This window comes from Schistocerca gregaria, chromosome 1 (genome assembly GCF_023897955.1).
Source record: "Schistocerca gregaria isolate iqSchGreg1 chromosome 1, iqSchGreg1.2, whole genome shotgun sequence".
NCBI classification, from domain to species: domain Eukaryota; kingdom Metazoa; phylum Arthropoda; class Insecta; order Orthoptera; family Acrididae; genus Schistocerca; species Schistocerca gregaria.
The window spans coordinates 243,037,739-243,056,097 of NC_064920.1; the positions used below are offsets into that span (position 1 = coordinate 243,037,739).

The window sequence follows — 18,359 nt, forward strand, 5'->3', positions numbered from 1 at the left end:
ACTGGCTGTTGTGGTACAGTGGTACATATTTTGAACCAATGAATAATTAGCTTCATTTTAATAATTTCTCATAGAAATAGTCTGAACAACACAAAAAACTACAATAAACAAATGTACTTACATATTCCAATAGAAATTTTGTTGGAAACTTCTGTTAGCACGTAACAAATAACAATGTTGCACAAACAATGTCTCCAGTGTACTTGTACGCACCTTATGAAGAAATATGAAGTACTGGTGCTGCTACAAGAACCCAGTAACAACTGCCATCTAGTGCATACATCTAAGAACTACAAAGAACATGCCCTGCTAGTACTTCAAGTAATCTACAACGAGAATGCGCTGTTCTACGCATCCAAATTGGTGGTACAAATAATGTACCACCATACAACCTCGGTGCAACATAAGGTGGTACACAAATTGTACCACCAGATTTGAAAGAGTTAAATAATCAAACCCCATCCAAAATCCTCAATCTTTTGTGCACTAGTATGCAAGGAACATATCTGTTGGTATCTGTAAAAATGTTCCAAAGTCTGCAGTCTGAAAGCTGACAAGCAAACATCTATGTCAAGAAAGTCCACACCCAACTGTCATATTGCTAGCGTCTATTTATGAAAAGTGCACAAGAAAGTATGGCCTCAGATATAGTAATGGTACCACTTGTATGTAACTAGTCCATATGAAGTCTGCACCTAGCTACCAAATGTGTGACATCTTTATGCAACACTGGCAAGTAAAGTTCATATTCAGAAAGAAGACATAAAATATCTAAGTGTAACTGTTCCATAAAATTTACTCACTATTTTGGTCTCATTGTTGACTTCCACCATGATGAAAATGTGTATTATGATACATTGCCACAGAGTGTGTTAGGTTATTGTGTTGATTCTCTGTTCCTGTGTTATGTGGCTAGGATATTCTATAAGAACTGCAGTAAGAGATTATTGTCATTCTGAGAACTATGGCTCACTATAATGCTTCCACAAGTGCCACAACTGTTTATATCTGGAGAGAGAAGTGTGTACAACATGTGTGAATGCGAAACTGTACCTTTTCATTGCACTGTCTACAGTGCTAATAAATGTGTGGAAGAACAACATATTCTAACATAAGTGTAGTGTAAGCCATAAATATGAATACAGAAAACAGTTTTCTGCTATCTGACAAAGATGTCAAGCTACAAGGCGCTGAAGACTGGACAGAATGTGCAAGCAGGGCACTGTCACATTTGATACCCCAGTTTTCAGTGCATATCACAGCAAAAGCAATGTTTAATTAACTCACATGAGTGTGAAAACATTGACATGTGAACATTATGAACTGATGGACAATAAAAATAAGATAAGAAATGAGTAAGGAAAGATAGACTGGGAAGCACAGTCAGTCAACATTAGTATGTGGCAAAGGTGTACCTAGACAGTGGGGCAGTGCAAATAATGTTAATGGAATAACATAATGAACCACCGAGATGTGAAGGCAAACAACAACCACGTGCTGCTCTGGTGGATTCATATTCTTTCAGCCAATACAAAGATAGGGTCAGAGAGCACTATTGCCAGAGGGAACAGCCAATTGGTGCAGAGTCAAGCCCATACCTACACACCAACACGGAAATATATATGGATTTCTAGAAGACAATAGTTTGACAGCAGCTGCATTCTACTCTAAAATAATCTAAGATAAAAGTGTTCTTGTTAGCGAATGTTGTGTACTATCTGGTCACAACGAGTGACAAAAAGGAAAATGAGTGTTTTTAATTTTAAGGAACAAATGGAGAAAATCAACAGTAAACCTTGTAATGGCAGTATATTTGAAGGTACATATCAGGAACAAAAATTCATAGAGGAACAGAGCGCAGTAATTAAAAGTGAGCTTCAGAATCATTGTGGGGTAAATTAGAAGAAGTAACCCTTTATGGTGACGTAACAGATAGTCAACTAGCTGACAAAATATCAAGGACTTCACCTAACGAATATTGTGATTACATACAGACAAATATGAAGTAGGAATGATGAGTAATATAAATGTAGAATTAATGGGACAATCTGAAAGGCATTTGGAACAGAGTGTTTCGATGAATAACAATAAGTGGATCTGTTAATGGAAATGAATCGAAATATACATACCAAGAACAAAACAATGGAAATTCCAGGTCAGAATATCAACAATTATGAAAAGGGTAGATTGTTAATCAGCCTGAAGATGACACATTGAGTTGGAGGCAGTAACAATGAAAAGACTGTTATACATTTAGCTTTTGGCCAATGCCTTCTTCAAAAAAGAAAGAATACACACATTCACACAAGCAGGCACCCCTCAAGCACACGTGGCCATTATTTACAGCCGATCTAGCCAGACTGCAACTGTTGTGTTGAATGAAAGCAGCAGTCAGGAGTGGTACAAGGAAGGGGAAGGGATAGCAGGGTACGAGTGGGGGAATAGAAGAGAGATGCCTGGCAGAACAAGCAGACATTAGAAGGCACCAGAACAAGGCTGCCTGATGCAGTGTCATGAGGCTGTAGGGGTTAGGGGAGGGGAAATGGGGGGGTCAGAAAAGGAGGTGATCAGAAAGGGGAGAAGACTGGTGGTTGCATTGTCAGAGAGCTGTGCACAGTGAGGGTGAGGGGATGTGAATTGAGAGAAGGTATAGGACAGAGAGGGGGGGGGGGGGGGGGAGGTGGAAACTTTTGGGTGGAAGGTGTGGGGGCAGTACATTATTGTAGGTTGTGGTTGGGATGATTTCTGGGGTGGAGAATGTGTTGTAAAGTTAACATCCATCTGCGCAGTTCAGAAAACCTGGAGGTGGAGGGGAGGATCCAGATGGCCTGGCTGAGAAGCAGCCATTGAAATCCAGTATGTTACATTCAGCTGCATGTTGTGCACCGGTTCACTTTGTGTTTGGCCACAGTTTGGCAGTGCATCCATCTTGGTGGACAGCTGGTTAGCCATCATACTAACAAAAAGCTGGGCAATGATTGCAGTAGAGCTGGTATATGAAATGTCTGCTTTTACAGGTGGTCCAGCCTCTGATGGAGTATCATGAGTCTGTGAAAGGACTGGAATAGGAAGTGCTGGGTAGGTCAGTTGGGCAGGTCTTACGCATGGATCTTCCACAGAGATATGACCCCTGTAACAAGGGCCTGGGATTGGGAGTGGCGTAAGGATGGAGGTTGGGTAGTCAACAGAACACATCCTTAGGAGGGATGGGAAGGATCTTGGGTAGAACGTCCATCATTTCAGGTCATGTAGATAGACAGTCAAAGCCCTGACAAAGGATGTGGTTCAGTTATTCCAGTCTGGGCTGCTACTGAGTGACAAAAGGGGCACTCCTTTGTAATTGGTTCTTGAGGGTGGTAGGACAGCTGGAGGTGTGTGAGGAAATGGCATAGGAAAATTGTTTGCAGACTAGGTCTGCAGGATAGTGCCTCTCTGTGAAGACTTTTGTGAGATCTTCTGCCTACTGGGCAAGAGAATTCTTGTCACTGGAGATATGCTGTCCCCAGTTGGCCAGGTTGTATGGGAGGAATTTTTTGGTGTGGAGGGGATGGAAGCTGTTGAAATGCAGGTACAATTAATGATGGTTGGTTTAATGTGGACAGAGATGTAGATGGAATCATCAGAGAGGAGGAGGTCAACGTCCAGGAAAGTAACATGCTGAGTTGAGGAGGAACAGGTGAAACAAATGGGAGAGAAGGTGCTGAGGTTGTGAAATAATGAGGATAGGTTGTCTTGTCCCTAAGACCTGATCATGAATATATCACCAATGATTCTGAACCAGATCAGGGGTTGTGGTTTTGGGAGGCTATGAAGATTTTCCCTACATGGTCCATAAACAGGTTGGCATAGGAGAGGTGCATTTGTTTCTATACTTTCCCTTCAAAGGAGAAGTAGTCGTGTGTGATGGTAATGTTAGCAAGTTGTATGAGGAATGAGATAGTAGTTCTGGTGTATGAAGGACATTTGGAGAGGTAGCAATCAATAGTGGCAAAACGATGGGCATGAAGAATATTAAACTACATGAAACTGGTGTCAATAGTGGTTAACAGGGATCCAGTGACTTAAAGGGTTGGGGGATGGTGGAGAGTCACTGCAAGAAGTGGTTGGTATCTTTGACATGGGAGGCTAGATTTTGGAATTGGAGGTATTGGCCAATGAAGGCTGAATTTCTTCCAGTCAGCACAATAAACAGCTAACTGTAGTACAATAGGTTGTTGATACTGCCAGAACTGGTGTGGCGAAGATTACTGCAGGTGCCACAAGCACCACTTTGGACATCGCCATCAATGAAAAACCTGCTGACCAATGACCAATTAAGACCATCAGGACAGTGTTATAAGAGGCAGCCACATTGTCATCCGTTAGCTAAGTCTACATCTACTTCTACTTGTAGTTCCATGCTTCTAATGAGAGCTCCGTGTTGCTAGTTGGTGCCCAACTTACCCCAAGTTGTTGATAGTTAGCTCTACTGGCAAACGTTCAGTATATAAATGCACACCAGTGTCAAGCCTCTTCTTATTGCTAACCGTGGCTGTAACAAGTTCTCAATGGTGTAGCAGTTCTTCAGAATAAGTTGAATATAATATGTTTATCAAACTGCATTTGTGTCAACTAATCGTTTGCTTGCCTGTCCAGATTCCTATGGTGAAGGATCCTTTGGCCACCTTCCACTCATTTGTCATTAGCAATGAAGGGCGTAATGGTTGTCGACACATAACACAATGCCAACCAGCTACAGAGAGGCAACCAGGATTACTAGGTTTTTGGATTTTGGGGGTGTCATAGGGGGTGAGAAGGGAAATGGATTAAAGGGAGAGGTTCTGGGAGGGGACTGGAGTTTATGTTGGACTTCTGGGATGGGATCACTCTGGCAGATTTACCGGTGGAGGAGTCAGACATTGGCCACTGCATTCTGCTAGATAGGCATTTGTTTCATAATGATGGTGAAACCTACGTACCCAGGTAGAATGATTAGTTGGGATCTGTTTTGAGACTGTGTATAGCTGTCCTTTTTTCTGCTGAAAGGTTAGTGTTCTTAAGAAGGGACTTGGGGATGGATGGTAAGGTCAAGTTGGAGGTAAGGAATTCCTGGAAAACAAGCAGGGGGTGGTGAGATGGGAGGAGGTGGGGGAGGGTCACAATTGGATGGTGGTACGAACTTGGAGAGGCAGGGTTCAGTGCGGGGGTTATGTTGGCTGTGGTTGGAGGGTTCGGGAGAAGGCAAAGTAGGTCTCTGAAAAATCCAACGTGGTTGAATATGGGCATAGGGCTGAAAGTCAGGCCTTTGGATAGGACTGAAACTTCTATGGGACTACGGATTTTGATGGGAAGGGTAACAAAAGAGCTCCATCATTGTCTCTGTCCTTGATTTATTGGAGTGTTGGTAGTGAGTTTTGTGGGATTGGCAAGACGAGAACATTAGCTGGGCAGGGTCTAGGTTCTATGAACGGTTGAAGAGGAGAAACACTGTGAGTAGGATAGGGATCGGACAATGGTGCACCAAGGGGCCAGTAGCATGTCAGCAGACTGGATAACTTATGGAGGTGCTGTCTGGAATGGTTATCCAGGTGCTGGAGAGCAAGGGATTCAATTCCAAAGGTGTGATGTATGTAGTAAGGATTGCACAGATTCAGTATCTTGCGGGGTGTGCCGTGGTCATTCTGGGATGCCTGTGCCATGGGGATGTGTTTTTTTGGTACCAGTTTTGTGAGGTACAAAGATTGGCAGAATCAGAAAAGGGGAAGGTCATATCCCTGTGGAATACCTAGGTTCAAGACCTGCCCAGTCCACCCACTTAACACTTCCTATTCCAGTCTTACCACAGACTTATTCTACACCAGCAGACGTCAAACCACTTGTGAAAGCAGACATGTCATATAGCAGCTATGCTGCAGTCATTGCACAGCTTTTTATACCAGTATGACTACCAACCAGCTGTCCACCAAGATGAACGGCCACCCTTATACTATGGCCAATGGCAAAATAGACCACCCTGTGGTACAAAATTCAGTTGAACATAACATGTTTGATTTCAATGGCTGCTTCACAACTTGGGCCTTCTGGATCCTCCCCTCCACCACCAGCTTTTCTGAAATGTGCAGATGGGAGTTATCCTCAAAACACATTCTCTGCTCCCAAAATTATCCCAGTCTCAGCATACAACAACCTACTGTTGTCATGACCTCCGCCCAACAATTTCCAGCAACTCTTTTCTATCGCCTCCTCCCAGTTCTCATCCCCTCTGTCTCATTTTGCACTTCTTTCTGCCACCATACCCACCAGTCTTTTACCCTCTCTGCTCCACTCCTTCTACGCTCCCCGTTTCTCCCCTCACCCCCACTCTACCCCCTCCACCACTGCCTCTCAGAGATGCACTAGGCAGTCTTGTTCAGGCACCTTCTAGTCCATGCTCACACACCACACAGCTCTCTTCTCTCTGCGCACCTTGTAACAGGACGTCCTCCTCTACCATTACTTTTTCTCAACAGTAGTTGTCGATGGCAGTATTATCTTTCACATTTTGGTCAGATACTTTTCTGCTTTTTGAAAACTTTCATATAATTTTATACACAATATGTTATACTTCAAGCTAAAATTTATGAAAAGGAATTGCTTTATGTTCGATGTTACAACCAACAAGTACTAGCTCTGAATGTACAGTTAAAATTACCTTTTTTAAATACAACTGAAATTATGCATTATTTGGCACACCTAAAATTTCTATTATTAATTACGCAGTCTAGCACTGTTTACTATGTTTCATTTCTGGATTCATTTCTGAAAATAATCGAAAATAATAGAAATTCATTTGTCAAGAAAAATTGTAAACCTTCTGGCATATTGTTATTTCCGCTGAGTGAGACAGTAATAAACATGCTTCTGATGTGATCAAACAATGATATTTTGGCTTTGTTAATGTGAAAAATCAAAAGACTGTATGATAGACTAAAAAGTGCCAAAATATAATAACATAACAACAAAAATTCTGCAACAACAATCTTCAAATTTATTTAGATCAATTCAACCATGAGGACCTAAAATGTGAGAATTTCAGCTTCAAAAATCAGACCCCTAGAAAAAAAGAACTGGAGCCAACTCTACGTGAAAAGGTAAGTAAACTAGAAAGTTTATTGTAATCTTTGTTCCTCTCAAATCTTCATAAAAGAGTAATGTGGACAATAGCTGCAGCTAAAAAGGAGAGGGTAGATTACAACCTGTACTCTGCTATCCCAACCCCTCACCCCCTAACCCAGTCCATTCCCGTTTTCTGCTTTTGTTCAATGCAACAGTTGCAGTCTGGCTAAAGCACCCAGAGATAGTGGTCATGTGTATGTGAGGTGTATCTGCTAGTGTGAATGTGTAAATGTTTTCCTTTGTTTTCTGATTACAGTTTTGGCCGAAAACTAAGTGTGTAACAGTCTTTTCATTGTGCTTGTCTGCAATTTGACAGTCATCTTTATGGTGAGTCACAATCTATTCTTTTCATAATTGTTGATATTCTGACCTGAGCTTTCCCTTATTTGATTTTGCCTATTGGCTTTCCTTCCATCCCACAATCCTGTAATGTTTTCCTTTGTTAGTATTCTCTAAAGTCCCCCCCCCCTTCCCCCCCGTCACCCATCGCCTTCCCATCGCACGCGTTCTGACATCTGAGCCACTCTTTATCCACAGTCTCGTCCACACACAGCACAGAACTATGTGACTGTGTGGTATTGTTGGTGCAGTGTCTCAAGTCCCAAATTCTTCCCATCAATAATTTTAATTATTCCTATTGATCCCATAATGTATTTTCGTATGTTATTTTCCACAACTGCCAGTGCCACACACAAACTTGTGAACCTTGACATAACCAATCCGCAGTTCCCCCCCCCCCCCCCCTCTCCATTCATTCTTTTTTCCCACTGTTTTGTATATTTTTAAAGTATTTATGTAATTTTTACATATTTTCACATATTTGTGCATATTTTTAGGTATCTTTGCACATTTTTGCCTGTCTGTACATATTTTTAAGTGTCTTTTTCTATTATCCAGTCCCCCTCACAACCACCTAACACCTTCATTTGCCTATTTCCTATGTCATTTCCTGTTTCCCTAACACCTTCCCTACCACAATTGACCCCTCCTCCATCTTTCTGCATGCACCAGTTCACAAAAGTGTTCGTTTCCCAAGCTACAACCTAGTCCCACATCTTGATCCTTAAATGCTGCTTAAGCTGTAAAATACCCCCCCCCCCCCCCAAATGTCATAACCATAGAATTGCCTCATGGATACCAACCCTCCTTTCAACATGACCTTCTCCTTCTTCAATTCCATCAGTCTCTGTTCCTCACAAAACCTGTACTGCAAAAACATATCTCCAACACACAGGCATCCCATAACAGCCTCCACTCCCTCCATAAGATACTGATACTGTGCAATTTATACTACATACATCACATCTCGGAAAACTGAATCCTTTGCTCTCCAGCACCTTGACGAGCATTCAAGAAAGCATCTCTACCAGTTATCCAACCTGCTGACAACCTACTGTCACCTTGCGGCACCACTGTCCAACCTCTGCCCTATCCACAGTGTTTCTCATCTTCAACCCTTCATAACATCCGTACACTGCCTAGCTGACCTTTTCAACTTGCCACATCCACCAAAACTTCCTGCTAACACTCTAAAAATTCCAACCCAAAACAAACCTGGAAAACTGTTTTTAACCCTTCCAACAAAATCATCAGCTCCATAAAAGATTCAGTCCTATCCAAAGACCTTACATTCAGCCCCACAGCCAAATTTAACTGTGGCGGACTCATCAGAGGCTCTTTGCATGAAATGTGTACATTAAAATTTGCTTTCTGGCTAGCTATTTTATCAACTGAATGTCATTTTCAACCTGTCTCTGAATATCTTTTGTTTCTGCCCCCTACCCTCCAAAAAACTGCTGTTCTCTCACTTGTAACCACTGATACTTTACCACATGCGATAGCACCCATCCTTAAGTTATTTGCTGTTAGCCCAAACAGTTTTTCATATAAATATTTATACAGTTTCTGTTGACATAGTGTGTATGAAAGTAGTGAATGAATTTATTTAAAGAGTGGATGGCAGTGTAAATGAATGTCAGTTTGAGAATGAGTACAGAATCTTGGAGATTAACAATAATGTAAATAATTTGCCATTAACTGAATGTAATGTAAGTGATGGTGAGATACCTCGTGAGCAGTTAGTAAATGGTATGAGTGCCAAACTCACAATGACACAATGAAAGAGGAGATGTTTCATTCATATTGGATGGACATATTTAAAAGTAAGTTAACCATTGAGGGACAGTTGAAAGTGATAACAAAATGTTTTAAGCAACTTGGTAATAATATTAGAAGTTAAATAATAGAGAGATTGTATGATTTCATCTTTAATTTTTGTTCTAACTTAGACCCAGTGCAAGATTGCTTAGTGAAAGGAAATGGCACAGTAAATACATTCCTGGAAATTGAAATAAGAACACCGTGAATTCATTGTCCCAGGAAGGGGAAACTTTATTGACACATTCCTGGGGTCAGATACATCACATGATCACACTGACAGAACCACAGGCACATAGACACAGGCAACAGAGCATGCACAATGTCGGCACTAGTACAGTGTATATCCACCTTTCGCAGCAATGCAGGCTGCTATTCTCCCATGGAGACGATCGTACAGATGCTGGATGTAGTCCTGTGGAACGGCTTGGCATGCCATTTCCACCTGCCGCCTCAGTTGGACCAGCGTTCGTGCTGGACGTGCAGACCGCATGAGACGACGCTTCATCCAGTCCCAAACATGCTCAATGGGGGACAGATCCGGAGATCTTGCTGGCCAGGGTAGTTGACTTACACCTTCTAGAGCACGTTGGGTGGCACGGGATACATGCGGACGTGCATTGTCCTGTTGGAACAGCAAGTTCCCTTGCCGGTCTAGGAATGGTAGAACGATGGGTTCGATGACGGTTTGGATGTACCGTGCACTATTCAGTGTCCCCTCGACGATCAACAGAGGTGTACGGCCAGTGTAGGAGATCGCTTCCCACACCATGATGCCGGGTGTTGGCCCTGTGTGCCTCGGTCGTATGCAGTCCTGATTGTGGTGCTCACCTGCACGGCGCCAAACACGCATACGACCATCATTGGCACCAAGGCAGAAGCGACTCTCATCGCTGAAGACGACACGTCTCCATTCGTCCCTCCATTCACGCCTGTCGCGACAGCACTGGAGGCGGACTGCACAATGTTGGGGCGTGAGCGGAAGACGGCCCAACGGTGTGCGAGACCATAGCCCAGCTTCATGGAGACGGTTGCGAATGGTCCTCGCCGATACCCCAGGAGCAACAGTGTCCCTAATTTGCTGGGAAGTGGCGGTGTGGTCCCCTACGCCACTGCGTAGGATCCTATGGTCTTGGTGTGCATCCGTGCGTCGCTGCAGTCCGGTTCCAGGTCGACAGGCATGTGCACCTTCCGCCGACCACTGGCGACAACATCGATGTACTGTGGAGACCTCACGCCCCACGTGTTGAGCAATTCGGCGGTACGTCCACCCGGCCTCCCGCATGCCCACTATACGCCCTCGCTCAAAGTCCGTCAACTGCACATACGGTTCACAGCCATGCTGTCACGGCATGCTACCAGTGTTAAAGACTGCGATGGAGGTCCGTATGCCACGGCAAACTGGCTGACACTGACGGCGTCGGTGCACAAATGCTGCGCAGCTAGCGCCATTCGACGGCCAACACCGCGGTTCCTGGTGTGTCCGCTGTGCCGTGCGTGTGATCATTGCTTGTACAGCCCTCTCGCAGTGTCCAGAGCAAGTATGGTGGGTCTGACACACCGGTGTCAATGTGTTCTTTTTTCCATTTCCAGGAGTGTATAAGGGAAAAAATGTTGAATTGAAAAGTGTACAGGTAGTCAATGAAAGTGGTAATAATATAAATGACCTTGCTAAAGGAAAGTGTTAAGTTTCTGTAGTTAGTAACAAAGTGAACAAAAAGCAATTCGTAAAAGTCAAGGCAAGCATTGCTGCGATGAAAGGTGAGCAAACTGAAAAGAGAAAGGTTGTTAAAACAAAGACGCTTATCACTAAGTTTCCAACTGTAGATGTGGAAAAGTTGTTAGAAGCTGATAATGAGGGAACGATCTGGTGAATGTAGAAGACTTACTGGAGTTGACAGAAAAGTAGATAATTTTCGGAAAGACATGTTCAATATAAATTTGCAAAAGACAATTCACAATGTGGACATAGCTGGTTGTGAAATGTTCAGAAATTTTGTGGTGTTTTGTAGTGGAATGGGTAAGGTTTTGAATATGAGTAAGGTTCCGCTCAGTGTTCTAAAACTAGATGGGCAAGCAGAGAGGTCACATTCATTGTTAACCCATTGGTGGTGCTCTTTAGTGACAATTATCCGAATGATTGCTTAACCAAATTGGTACTCACTCCCACGTGCCGCCCTCACCTGCTATGGTCTTGCCCTTCCCCCTCGAATAACAAGCTGCCAACAACAGTATCCATTTGCACTCTGTTATGATCATTTGCATCAACATTGTCATGTAAAGTAAATTTGCAATGTAAAATGTCTAAAAATGTAAATGTATTGTCATTTCTATGAGAAATAAATACAAGATTATTAAAGGGATAGAGGAATATGAATCTGCAAACAAATTATCGAATAACTAAAATGATGGTAAGTCGACACAAATACTGGTATAAAAAGCAAAATATAAGCATTATAAATTCTACTGATGGATCGGCATGTCATAAAACTATGAAATTTGTCAAGAACACAGATCCAGATGATGCTGTTTGCAAGTGGTTTAAACAAAAAAGATCACAAGGGCAACCTATCTCTGGTCCCATTCTATGTGGAAAGGGAATTCAATTTAATGAAAACCTTGCCGGCCTATCAAATTTTAAAGCAAGCATGGGCTGATTAAAAAGCTTTAAGTCAAGGCACAGCATTTGTGAGCTCCAAATACAAGGAGAAAATCTGTCTGCTGATTCTTCAGCAACTGATACTTTCAATATCAACCTAAGGGATGTGTTGAAGAAAGAGGATTGTGCTCTGAAAAACGTTTACAATGCTGACAAAACTGTGCTCAATTCGAAATTTTTACCACGAAAAACTCTTGCTTCATATCATGAATTAGCAGCACCTAGTCATAAAATAAGCAAGGATTTCTTTACTGCTGGTAACCACCAAGTGCCTATGCTTATTATTGGTAAAAGTAAGAAATCATGCTTTTTCAAACAAGTTAAGATTTCTGTTATGCCAATTTGTTTACACCTCATAAAAGAGCACCTGAAAGGTCAGTATAATATACACAGAATGGTTTATGGAATTCTTTTTTTCACCATCTGTAAAACCTCACCTATTAAAGGATGACAAAAGGGACACTGCAACATTTCAATAACATATTCCAATTTAATTGAAAACTAATGATGCAAACTGTGATAATTTGCTACAGCAGATTTTGCCTCAATGCTTGCAACACTATACTTATATGAACTACATGATATACATCAGTAATTGATTAAGTATCTCATTAATATTATGCAGAATTTAACATCACATAACATGTTTTTTGAAATGTCAGCTGCCATTGTAAGTAGGGTACTTCTTCCAGGGTAGATCCATACAATAGCTTGATGAGGTTTCCTACATTCTGAAATCCACACATATTTCACAAGCCAAATTACTGTTAGCACTTATAGTCATATCTAAACAGCAAAATTTAACCTAGTCATTTTTCAAATGATTATGCAGTTCTCAAAATCAATAAATATATTTACACTAGTCTTTAAATAGTTGAACCCCACCATAAATACTCAGTACTGGGTGCACTTGTAAAAAATGAACACCTCTGTTGGTATCTGAAATAATGTTGCAAAGTCTGGAGTCAAAAAGCTGACAAGGAACATCTACATTGAGAAAGTCCATGCCTAGCTGTCGTATTGCATGAAACTTCATTGGATTCTTCATCCTCATCCACCCTACAACCCGGATCTCACACCTTCCGACATCCACCTGTTTGGGCCAATGAAAGATGCACTCCGCAGGAAGCAGTGCATGGATGATGAGGAGGTTATTCATTAGCAAGATGTTGGCTCCAATGTCGACCAGTAGTGCAGTACCATGTGGGTAAACAGGCCCTCCCAGTATGGTGACATAAGGCTGTTACACTGGATGGAGATTATGTTGAAAAATAGAGTTTTGCAGAAAAAGAGTGGGGAATAATATGGTGCATTGGAATCTTGAATAAAACCAACTCGCTTTAAGAAAATTTATGTCTCGTTGCTATACATTAAACAGAATGCAAAAGAATTTCATATAAAAGGCTACAAATACCAGCACAACACAGAGGGGAAAATTAGTATAGCTATTCCAAGACAAAGACTGGTAAAAGCAGCCTACTTCCCCCAGAGTAAGCACCCTAAAAGGGCACTAACAAACTGCCATCCCTAGTCCATGTTGTCTAAATTATTTTTGCAAAAACGTATAAATGGTTGGCTGAAAATCCATTCTATTACATAAAAGAATTTTTTTTTGGTATAGATGGTGAACATGTGTTAAAATTTAAAACATTTACCAAACATCCATAATCGTGTAATTAAGTATATCGATGTTATGTAGGCAAGATGAAGGCTATTTTGTTATACACATGGTCAGTGGTGGCCAAAGATGAATAAAGACATCTTCTGGTTGCTTCACTTTCTTTTTGTCAGACAGCGTATTTAAGAAAATGTAACAGGCCTTGTTTTAATCTACCTTGCAACAAATGCTTTTCTTACCTAATCTGACTATCGTGAGGATATCCAACTGGTGGGTTGTAGCAACTATAAGCAGATGATGGACCTGGTTGTGGATTCTGGTACAAGCCTGTAAGGGAAAAAATCTTTTAACCAGATTAACGCAAGCCAAGAGCAGGTAAAAGAAAGCAATGTAGCAATCAAGCATTCACACATACACTGTGGCTATCTAAGCAATGTGCAACTAAGCATAAAATCTATTAAACTGATTGTCCTTCCTTAGATATCCAAAAGTACAACCAAATTACATTTTGTGGCGATGATTACAATCAGAATGAATGCACGTAAAACGATGAGGTGCAAATGGTGCAGTCATTTTTTTAAAAAAGTTTTTCATAACCTTGTCACCTTTAACATACTCTCCATTATACATCATACATTTGTCCAATTCATGAATTCAGAGAAAATAAATAAATATGCTACACTGGCAGAACCATTGTGTTCCTGCAATGCCAATTAATATTTTAAGCACAAGTCATCCTCTCACACTGGATGATGGACTAAGGGAAATGGACACTTCAGAACAAATCTATAAATTGACGTAGAAAGCTGTGACAGTTGTGATGAGGACAGTCAAGAAATTCAGGGAATGCAGAGACTGAAATTCCTCTTACATTATCTTTCACTGTAAATGTGGTGACCAGTACTGACACAGGCAGTGCTGCCAACAGCATTGCTCTCTTATTTATTTTAATTTTTTTTTTTTCTGAAGTCAGCATCACCACGATAACTATAGCACACCCTATAAAGAAGGCAACCGAGGCCATGGAGTCGGTTTGCTTACTCCAGCCATACACTGTTCAGATGCCACATGGAAGCTAATCTTACTATGATTATTGATGTGGAACAGTTTACAAAGTAGATACTGATTCTGACAGGGCCTGTTATATACTTTGTTGATGATTAGGCTAGTCTCAGTTAACAGTGTCAGTATACTTTTATCAGTGCTTCAAATATGTTTTGTCATGTGTTGCAATAAACTGTGTTACATGGACTCCTCTACAAGATGGACTTATCAAGCAACAAATGTCGTTGGGGCTGCTATAAAACTAACAGGAACAGAGGAAACTTCTCCAACTGCATTGCAGCCAATATCATCAGTAACCCCATTACCCCCTTTTAATAAGAGAACTATCAGAAGTACCCTCATCATATTTTTGATGTACACTGGGAAATGAACCCAACAGTTCAGCAGACACTGCTTTTTGCTTGCTCTTCTCAGAGAATAGTTTTCTTCACAAATTGTGCTCTCTGCAGAACTCCAATACTCCACACTATTTCAGTACTTGTGGGTTGATGGCTGCAATACTGTAGCGAACATACACATGTAGTTGTAGCATGCTTGCAGATGCTTCAATTATAGAAGTTCCTGCCACGATCCTACTCAGACTGGGTGACAAAATTGAAACACTGAAGTCAATATTGTGGATCTGTCTGCAAGAATCCTCCGTGGGGACAATCTTATGCACGCTCCAAGATTCATGATTGCATCATAAAAAAAGCCTCAGGTAGAGGTTCGAGTAGAGGCATTATGTTAGTGAAACCCACCATTATCTGAAGTTTTGGCATAAAGTAATGAATCAGTTCAGGCATTAGAACAGCATCTTCAGTGCTGTCAGCATGTGGCCATAATGAACAGTCAAGTCCTGGTCATGCCACTTCTAGCTGTGGTACTTCCTCCTATCATGGAACGTACACAAGTCACTTGGGCCCTCCCCAAACCCCACATATACACTGAAGCGCCACAGAAACAGGTATAGACATGTGTATTAAAATACAGGGATATGTAAATAGGCAGAATACAACACTGCGGTCGGCAATGCCCGTACTAGACAATAAATGTCTGGTGCAGTTGTTAGATCAGTTACTGCTGCTACAATGGCAGGTTATCAAGATTTAAATGAGTTTGAATTTGGTGTTATAGTCGGCACACAAGCAATGGGACACAGCATCTCCAAGGTAGTGATGAAGTGGGGATTTTCCCGTACGACAATTTCATGAGTGTATCGTGAATATCGGGAATCCAGTGAAACATCAAATCTCTGACATCGCTGCAACCAGAAAAAGATCCTGCAAGATCGGAATCAATGAAGACTGAAGAGTATTGTTCAATGCGACAGAAGTGCAACCCTTCTGCAAATTGTAGCAGATTTTAGTGCTAGGCAATCAACAAGGTCAGCATGCAAACCATTCAACAAAACATCATCAATATGGGCTTTCAGTGCCAAAGGCCCACTCATGTACCCTTGATGACTACACAACACAAAGCTTTATGCCTTGCCTGGGCCCATCAGTACCTATGACGGACTGTTGGTTACTGGAAACATGTTGCCTGATTGGACAAGTCTCACTTCAAATTGTATCAAGTGCAAGGACGTGTACGGGTCTGGAGATAACCTCATGAATCCATGGACCCTGCATGTCAGCAGGGGACTGTTCAAGCTGGTGGAGGCTCTGTAATGGTGTGGGGCATGTGCAGGTGGAGTGATATGGGATCCCTAATACATCTAGATACAACACAGGCAGGTGACACACACATAAGCATCCTGTCTGACCACCTGCATCCATACATGTCCATTGTGCATTCTGATGTACTTGGGAATTCCAGCAGGGCAATGTGACACCCCACCTGTCCAGAATTTCTACAGAGTGGCTCCAGGAACACTCTTTTGAGCTTGAAACACTTCTGCTGGCCACCAAACTCCCCAGACATGAATATTATTGAGTATATCTGGGATGCCTTGCAACATGCTGTTCAGAAAAGATCTCCATTTATGAACAGCCCTGCAGGATTCATGATGCCAATTCCTTCCAGCACTACTTCAGACACTAGTCGAGTCCATGCCATGTCATGTTGTGGTACTTCTGTGTGCTTGTGGGGGTCCTACATGATATTAGGTAGGTGTACCAGTTCTTTTGGCTCTTCAGTGTAAGTCATAATATAAGCTCAGCTCACCTGAATTCTGCATCACTGCCAACAGGTTCATCAACAAATCATATTTCCTTGGTTCCTCACAACTATCTTTTGTCATGGTCCAGTAATTTTGTCACACATTCTCACCAGAACTTTGGACAGAAGTGGGCTAAATTATTTCTGCTACTAGGAGTTCAGTCATTTTTGTTCAGTTTGTCAGTCTCTTGTCGTCTGTCATGTACCTTGTTTTGAGCAGAACAATGCACTGACATACAGTGGCATCTGACAATGGGTAGGCCTCACATGTTATTTATTTACTTACTTATTCTGGGCCAAGGAGGCAATTCCTGGTTGATATGGGAAGAACTCTCACTGACGCATTGGCGAACTTATTTGCCATAGGGATTCCAAAGTCGGTACCTCACAGACTGTCATGAAGTGGAAGGAAGTTCAAATCCAATTAAAGATCAGTCCACAGTCCCAGTAATTGACAAACACATTTACAGGAACATAACCTTTTTGGTACTACTGCCCACAAATGCTCTATAGATATTTGAACTAGATTCTTTTAATCAGTATGGTTTCTTGGTACATGAACAGATTTCCCCAGTTTCTCCATTTGTGTTGAACCAAGCAGTTGAGAATTTGTGCATGGAATTTACTGACTTATTTGTCCCCAGTTTAGGATATGTTAAGGATTTTGCAGTATGTACACTCCTGGAAATGGAAAAAAGAACACATTGACACCGGTGTGTCAGACCCACCATACTTGCTCCGGACACTGCGAGAGGGCTGTACAAGCAATGATCACACGCACGGCACAGCGGACACACCAGGCACCGCGGTGTTGGCTGTCGAATGGCGCTAGTTGCGCAGCATTTGTGCACCGCCGCCGTCAGTGTCAGCCAGTTTGCCGTGGCATACGGAGCTCCATCGCAGTATTTAACACTGGTAGCACGCTGCGACAGTGTGGACGTGAACCGTATGTACAGTTGACGGACTTTGAGCGAGGGCGTATAGTGGGCATGCGGGAGGCCGGGTGGACGTACCGCCGAATTGCTCAACAAGTGGGCCGTGAGGTCTCCACAGTACATCGATGTTGTCGCCAGTGGTCGGCGGAAGGTGCACGTGCCCGTCGACCTGGGACCGGACTGCAGCGACGCACGGATGCACGCCAAGACCATAGGATCTTACGCAGTGGCGTAGGGGACCACACCGCCACTTCCCAGCAAATTAGGGACACTGTTGCTCCTGGGGTATCGGCGAGGACCATACGCAACCGTCTCCATGAAGCTGGGCTACGGTCCCGCACACTGTTGGGCCGTCTTCCGCTCACGCCCCAACATCGTGCAGCCCGCCTCCAGTGCTGTCGCGACAGGCGTGAATGGAGGGACGAATGGAGACGTGTCGTCTTCAGCGATGAGAGTCGATTCTGCCTTGGTGCCAATGATGATCGTATGCGTGTTTGGCGCCGTGCAGGTGCGCACCACAATCAGGACTGCATACGACCGAGGCACACAGGGCCAACACCCGGCATCGTGGTGTGGGGAGCAATCTCCTACACTGGCCGTACACCTCTGGTGATCATCGAGGGGACACTGAATAATGCACGGTACATCC

General features: G+C 42.6%; 1 protein-coding gene across 2 annotated transcripts in view; it reads right to left on the reverse strand.

Annotated features, from left to right (window-relative positions):
- LOC126339068 (spermatogenesis-associated protein 22) overlaps window positions 1–18,359 on the reverse strand; it is a 125,846-nt gene that overhangs the window by 50,638 nt on the left and 56,849 nt on the right. For both annotated transcript variants that reach the window (XM_050001600.1, XM_050001601.1), the window contains one exon: window positions 13,808–13,895. In XM_050001600.1, coding sequence (XP_049857557.1) covers window positions 13,808–13,895 — 88 coding nt within the window. The remainder of the gene's footprint in view (window positions 1–13,807; window positions 13,896–18,359) is intronic.